We start from the raw sequence: 7,491 nt of genomic DNA on the forward strand, positions 1-7,491 counted from the left end.
TGGACGAGGTTATACCTCAAGCAGTGCAGGAACACAGAGGGAATCAGGGGAGGCTTCACGGAAGAGGAGGCATGTGGACTAGGCCCTGAAGATTGAGGAGCGTTTCACTGAGCAGCTAGTCCCTTCCTGGCTAAAGGGACACAGAGAAGGAAGTGGTCTGAAATTGCTTTGAGTACTTCTTTCTAAATAAACCCTTGCTGTTAGTAGAACAGGAATTCTACCCTTTAGAAACTCAGTTCTCAGGGATATTGCATCCTGTGTGACTTTGAGTTGTTGCTTCATCTCTTTAGACCTCAGTTGACCCGTCTGTCAAACGGGAGTGAATAATCCTGTGTTTCGGAGGGTGGCTCTGGCCTTCCCTAACAATCTTTGGAGATGCGTTCACACACAAGTCCTTGAGGAACAAATTCCTCACATGGCCAATGGCAGTCTCTCTCCCACTGTCTGTGACTCTCGGCTCTCGCCAGGAAATTGATTTTATTTATAAGAATCACAACCCTAAGCTGACCTTCGTTGGGCTATCCATATTCCCTCCCTCATTTCCCTCTCCTCAAGACATCCTCCTCCAAAGATTCCTCAGTGACCACAGAGCAACGAGCGTTGAAGAGTGCTTGGTAAGTCAGGATAGACCAACACTGGAGGCTGTTTTCTAGATGGGGAAACTGAGGCCTGGAGAGCTCGGCGACTTGTCCAAGGAAACCGAAGGCACAGGTCTCCCCATTCCCAAGCCACCGCTTTCGTCCTCACGCCACGACTGCTCTGCTTCCTGCTTCGGCCGGGGCCTGGGCAGACGTGCCATCCTCCCTCAGCTTGGGGAAAGTCTCCCATCTCTGAATGACAGAAGTCTTTGGAGAAACATTTCCCATCATTAAAGGGATTTGCAAGAAAACTGGCACAGCTTCCTACGCTTTGAAGCTTGTTGGCCCCTCCTGGCCCTTTAATTGTACTTGGCTCCAGCCCAGTTCCCAGAGCTCCTACCCCTTCAGAAGAGGGGAAGGGCCCACAGCAGAATTCCCGCCACCACCCAGCCTGGCCCTTCAGCACCAAAGGGGACCCCTCATTATTTCGGTTTCAGACCATTCCACTGCCAACGCATCAAGGACTCCCACACTAAGAGCTTCAAAGTCAAAAAGGCTCAAGGTCAAGTCCAACCATGAGCAAACCCTGAGCTTGGGATTGGGCAGCATCCCTTTTGAGATGGTTTTGAAGCAGTGTTCCCACAGCCTTTAAAGCCTAGGATAGCTTCAGGAGAATCACATTCGATTTCTGCAGGTACCACAGATTTGGTTAAAGCACATCATGGGAGCGTGGAGGGGGTAGCAGTCTTACTCCCCGCTTGCTTTTAATTTTCCAGGTGAAGAAGGTGGATATGTAACTGCGTATCTTTTCTCAGGGGTTCTCAATTTTGGCTGCACATCAGAACACCTGAATACCTAAGCCCCATCCCTAAACCAACTGAGTCAGAAGGTCCTGAGTGGGGCCTACGTATCCCTGTTTGTTTTCAAGTCCCCTGATGGTTCCCATATGTGGCTAAGGTTAAGAATCACTGCCTGAGGTACAGTTTCAATAGGGAAAAACCTGAGCTCCTAAGCATGGAAAACACAAGATCCAGATGATTCCTCTGAAATGAATATTATCAATCCGCCCACCTCTCTTAGTTGGTGTTTCTTTTTCAAACCCTCCCTGACCACAGATCGCAGCACTCCCAGTTTAGGCTTTCAAGAATTTTTACTGGCTTGACTCTTCCCAGCTCATCTCTACCTTGCAGTACCTTAGAACAAAGTGCCCTCTCCCGGGAATGGAGTGATCTGACTCAGAAGCAAGCAAACAAAAACAGAAAAAGAAGGATGACACCTTCAACCAATTACTGTGATCCAACTTAAAGCGCATAGCTCAACCATGACTGCTCAGATCCAAGTGTGATGCAAATTCAGGAAGCTTCCGCGGGGGGACGGTCCAAGTGCAATCCACAGATAGTAGGTCAGTCCCATTTGGCCCTGGACACACTCACCAGCTGGAAGAGCAGTAGGAACCAGAATCCTTGACCACATGGTGTGAGTTCAGCCAATGGGCACCGTGATCCAAGGGTGCTCTTATAAGAGTCATAAATATGTAAACATCCAAGGATGGGAACCTTTTCAAGGGCCCCTGTAGATGCTGGCACCGCTTACACAACACGAAAGAGATTCACATACAAGAAACAGCTCCGCCATCACTTTTTATGAGAACTCTTATAAAAGCTCCATCTCTCTGGGAAGACACTCCTACATAGTCTCTCCCCACCCCTACCCCTAGCTTTTGCTTGAGAGCGCCATGGCTATCTAACAGAATGACTTCGATGGGATGGGGGAAAAGTTGGACATGTTTCTACGTTAGACAGAGGGTGCTATTCCAACCACTCTTTAGCTCCAGACCTCTCTTTACATCCTACAAAACAATGGAAAATCAGCTGAGCCTAAAAATGACAGGCTCGCATTGGAGGATACACAATATGTATCACAGGCTAGGGAACATGGAAAACAATTTCTCCTATATCAACTGCTTTATGAGACTTACAAATTAAAAAAAAAAAATTTTTTTTTTTGAGAATCTGGACACAATGAGGCATTCTACCTATTTGGGAGAGCTCAAAATTGGGAATTTAGAAACACAGAATGGGGTATTTCAGTAACAAAATTTAAAAGTGTCACAAATGAGAATTCTTCTTTGTAATTTTTATATGTTCTAAAAGCCCAGGTAAATCTTTTTTGTTTTACTCTGTTGTTAAAAAGATACCTAGTCATTCCATAATGATTTAATCTTACTTTAAAAACAAAGACACCTTAGACCTCTGATGAGCAAGAGAAGACTACGGATGCCAGGTAGAGCTGCCCTGGTTAATCTCAGACCGGGCCCACCTGCTTCATTTTGCACAGACCAACTTTTCAATTCAATGAGAGTTCAAAACACAAGTCATCAGTTTCTCAAAAGAATGGGGACTTCTAAGTTCCTGGGGTGGGGGTGGGGGATCCCTAAATTCCTCAGCTGAAAGGTATAGTTAGTAAACATTAGCATTCACTCCCTCTCCAAACAGGAAAAGATGAGTTCGATTAGCTTCTGCAATCCAGATAATTCTCAACTGTATTCACTTATCACTCTGATTTACTGCAAAATGATGAGGCAGATACATGTGTTACCAAAAACATAAACACTCTGAAATGGAAACTAAGTTTCCTTCAGTTGGCAAAAATCCCTTGATACTCCAGGGTGGGAGGATTTTAAACTCCCAAGATAAAAAGATAACTAAAAAGACTTTCTCAGGTCAAGGGCCAAGTCAAAAGCTATTAATACAAAAAGCTTCTGATAATAATGGGCATTTAGAAAGAAGACCCCCAATGTTGTAATTTGCCCTAACTCGGATTAATATGCGGATTTGAGAAAGCAGCTTGTACCCTGGACCTTCAAACCCGAGCCAGCAACTCCCTCACTTCCCAATTCAGAAAAGGCACACCCTGAGTTAAGAGGGACCTCAGAGGCCACCCGCTTCCAGCTAAAGTCCTGAATTCCCTGCGAGAGTCCCTCCCAAAGGGCGAGGGGCAGGCAGAGTGGGAGAGGGAGCAGCAAACTGCCATTTTACAAAGCGAGGGGCTGTGGCTTCCTCAAGTGTCCTGAGACCACATAAGGGAGCATTCAGTCATCCCAGCACAAAACTGACATGATCTCAGCAGAATCTGGGACGAAAAAAAACCCACCCAGTTAGAAATGAGAGAGGTGCTCCAGGGAGGGTTCACAGAAAGAAACCAAAGATTGCCAAGTAATTTAACACTGTCCCCCCCCCCCCCAGTCGGCTTCCCGAGCCGTTGGCAAAGACCCTCTCCTTCTGCATGAAGTGCTGCCTAAAATGTAAATCCTTCACCCTCACCTGCAACCAGGTGACCCAGATGAGAAAAAGCAGTGGGAAAAATCAACAGACACGACTAGTTTAGGGAACTCAAGCCAGTCCCAGAAGAAGGTTCCTTTATGTCAGTCTTAGAAACGAGAAACCACTGGGAATGAGATTCCTTGGGAATCTGAGCATTCTCCTTTATTACCCTCTCCCAGGGGAAAATAAATATAGAAACAGTATTTCCTCTCGCAGGTTTGGCAGGGACGAGTCCAGGGCAAGGGAGCGCAAGAGACTTTCCCAAATGAGATGGGGGTAGGGGGCGTCCGCAGCGCCCCGCTTAAGGGGCAGCTCTTTAAACTCTCTTTCCAAAAGATCTTTAATCCTTGGCTCCTAGACTCCGGCACCGGGGTTCCGAGCACCGGCGCGAGCCGGGCTGCGGGCACGACACGGGCTCGTCCGCCCACCAGGGTTTGGCCAAGATCCCCGCCCTCGGCCAAATCTAAAACTTGCCCAGCAGCGCACGGAGCTGAGCCTCCGCGCGCTCCACCTGCCGGGCATCCCGTTCGGCCCCCCAGCCCTCCACTTCGCCCGACCCCTGTCTGGGGATGGAGAAGCGAAGGGCTCGGAGAGAGACGGTTACCGGAGCGGCCGGAGGACTGGAGCAGCCCAACCCAGCGGGAGCGGAGCTGCGCGACCCGCCCCCACGCCCCCCCAAGCTCAGGCTCTTTCCCGGGGTCCGCGGGCAGCCCTCCACTCCGGCGGGCGCCCGGGCCAGACGACCCAACGACTTGCTCCTTTGCCCCCAAGCAGCGCACCGCGGTTCCGAACTCACTCAGGGCCTCCTTGGCTCCCGCATCTTTTCGGGGCAGCCGGGGCGGCCGGCGCTTGAGAGGTGGGTCGCCAAGCGCACCGTCTCTCCTCTAACAGGTGGGAAGCCTCGCCACGCCGACCCCCGCCCTCTGCGCCCGGGAGGGTCCGAGAGCCCGGGCCGCGGCCGCCACCTAGGAGCCCCCTCGTCGGGTCCGCGGCGCCGTCGTCGCCCGGGTCTTCGGCCCAGGTCCAGGCTGGGCGGGCGCCGCCGGTTCTGCTCACCTGAGTCCCCGCGGGACGCGAAGCGCCAGCGGTGCCGCCCCCCGCCGGCCCCAGCCCTCCCAGGCGGCGCGGTGCGGCCGGAGGGTGCCGTGCGTGCGCGCCGCGCCGGGACCCGCGCCCTCACCTTTGTACCGCTCCATCGGGGCCGCGGCGTGCGCTCCCGGCCGCTCGGCTCCGGCGCTGCGCTGCGCTCTCGACGCTCGGCTCTGCGCCCGGGCCGCCGCGCTGGCCCCTCCCCGTGAGGTCACGCTCGCCGCCCGACCTCCTGGCGCGCCGGCCGCGCCCGGGGCTCTCGGACCCCCTCCCCGCCCGGCGCGCCGCCCCCGCGGGGGAAACTCCGCCGCCGAGCCCCACGGCGCCCAGCTCCGTGCGCGTCCCGAGCCCGGCCCCCCGCCCGCAGCCGCTGGCGGTTCCTTCCTCCTCGTCCGGGGCCCGGGGGCGGCGGGAGGGCGCGAGACTCGGCTGGGCCCGAACCCTGGGGGAGGTTCTGGCGAGGGGCCGGCTCGGGCGGGCCTACAAGAGCAGTTCTTCCAACCGCGGGGCAGCAAACCCACTGCGCGGAGGAGGAGACTGAGGTCGAACCCGGGAGGCAGAGGCGTGCCTAGAGCGCCTGGCTCTTGGCCCCCGGGCCAGCGCGCTCATGCCTTGGCTTCCTCCAGAGGCGACCGGGGGATGAGGGTGGGGACACCCGAGCCCCGCCCCCGCTCCTTGGGAATCGCTCCAACCCCCGTAGCACTCACTCTGGGCAGCCAGCACGCCCCCGGTCGCAACACACACATTAGGGCGTCTGAAAATGTCCACTTGCTGCCTTCTACGGGGACCCAGGCGCCCTGGGAGCCGTTGTTCTAGGATCTCGTGAGGACTCGAATTCCTAGAGTCGTCCGGACAAGTCCAGGAGCACCTGACCGCCCCGGAGGGGTGGCATCTGCTCCCTAGGAGCTCGCTCACTCGTGGCTCTAAGTCCACCCCGCGCCACAGCCACCTAGCGCCCCACTTCTGACCTTTACCTTTTGCCATCTGTCCCTCCAGTCTCTCAACCTCATCCGCCCCCAAAGGAGATCCATGTTTTCCTTTAAACTTCTTGATTTTCACTTCAAAATCTCAGTCATGGTTCGTGCAGGATGCCTGGCTTTTTCAGCACGTCTCCCCCACTTTCTTGCAGGAACATTAAAGAAGATTTGTTGTTGCGGTTTTCTAAGAGATTTCTTCATTCTTCTCGGAACGGCAGAGTTAGCTCTGATTTTTGGAGACCTTCTGCCCCGGCGGTCTTAGAAATATTTTCCTTAGTTGTGTTAGCTGCTAACATCCAGGGAGCCCTCCCTACAAGCGGGGCATGGCGCTTAGGGCTGTTACACGCTCTGCCTTTCATTTTCCCAGTAATCCTGTGATGCAGGGATTATTATTATTTCTATCATGTAGTTGAAGAAACTAAAGTTTACAGAGACTAGACAACTTGCCCAAAGTCACACAGCTAAAAAACAACAGCAAAGCAAAAACAAAAACAGAGCAGGCTTTAAACCCAGGTCTGCTGCTTCCAGACGTTTGTTCGCAAAGCTTTCCTGACACTCATGGGCCAGGCTGTCTGTTACCAGCTCGTGAGCACACAGACAGGTGAACAAGGTCAACACAGTCGGGTGGGTGCTCTGATAAAGGCACAAGAGACTCTGGGACCCCCGGTGGAGGGTGCCCAACCAGCCCGGAGAAGCCTTGTAAATCCTCGGAGGAGGAGATGGCTGAGCGAGTCTTAAGAGATGAGTTGGAGCTAGTGAGGGGACAGGAGAGGCGGCGTGAGTGCAGCCTTCCAGGCAGAAAGGACAGCGGGACACACAGACACACATACAATGTCTTCTCTGGTTCAGACTGATGAAACAAATAATTACCAAAGGGCATATCGGATGTGGTTGGATGTAGGCTGGGATGAAGCAGGAGGAAGGTACCATTTGAACCAAGCCTTGAAGGGATGAATTATTTTCTGTTGTTGCAATAAAATACACATAAAATTTATCATTTTAACCATTTTTAAGTGTACAGTTCAGTGGCCTTCAGTACATGCATGTTACGCAACCATCACCACCACCATCTCCAGAACATTTTCATCATTCCAATCTGAAACTGTCCCCATTAAATGATAGATCTCCATCCCTACCACCCCCTGGTAACCACTATTCTCCTTTCTGTCTCTATGGATTTGACTATTTGACTATTCCTGTCCCGACTTGTACCATAGACCTCGGTGTGGTATCATGTTGATCCTCTGTAGGATATTCCATATATTCCATATATTCCAGATGGAATTATATACAATATGTGTCCTTTGGCTTATTTCACTTAGTGTAATGTCCAAGATTCATTCATGTTGTAGCATGTATCAGAATTCCATTCCTTAAGGCCGAATGATATTTCACTGTATGTATATATCGCATTTTGTTTATCCATTCATCTGTCAATGGACATTTGGGTTGTTTCTATCTTTTGGCTGCTGGGAATAATGCTGTTATGAGCATTGATATAGAAATATCTGTTCAGGTCTCTGA

At 52.2% G+C, this 7,491-nt stretch overlaps 1 protein-coding gene across 8 annotated transcripts in view; it reads right to left on the reverse strand.

Moving 5' to 3' along the window:
- AFAP1L2 (actin filament associated protein 1 like 2) overlaps window positions 1–5,747 on the reverse strand; it is a 108,137-nt gene extending 102,390 nt beyond the window's left edge. For 7 of the 8 annotated variants that reach the window (XM_021700214.1, XM_021700213.1, XM_021700212.1 and 4 more), the window contains exon 1: window positions 5,082–5,100. In XM_021700214.1, coding sequence (XP_021555889.1) covers window positions 5,082–5,097 — 16 coding nt within the window. In that variant the 5' untranslated portion in view covers window positions 5,098–5,100. Of the gene's footprint in view, window positions 1–5,081; window positions 5,101–5,697 lie in introns of those variants that run through there. The other variant, XM_021700216.1, reaches the window with a different exon arrangement.
- Window positions 5,748–7,491: the final 1,744 nt, after the last annotated feature.

Source organism: Neomonachus schauinslandi, chromosome 6 (genome assembly GCF_002201575.2).
Source record: "Neomonachus schauinslandi chromosome 6, ASM220157v2, whole genome shotgun sequence".
NCBI lineage: Eukaryota > Metazoa > Chordata > Mammalia > Carnivora > Phocidae > Neomonachus > Neomonachus schauinslandi.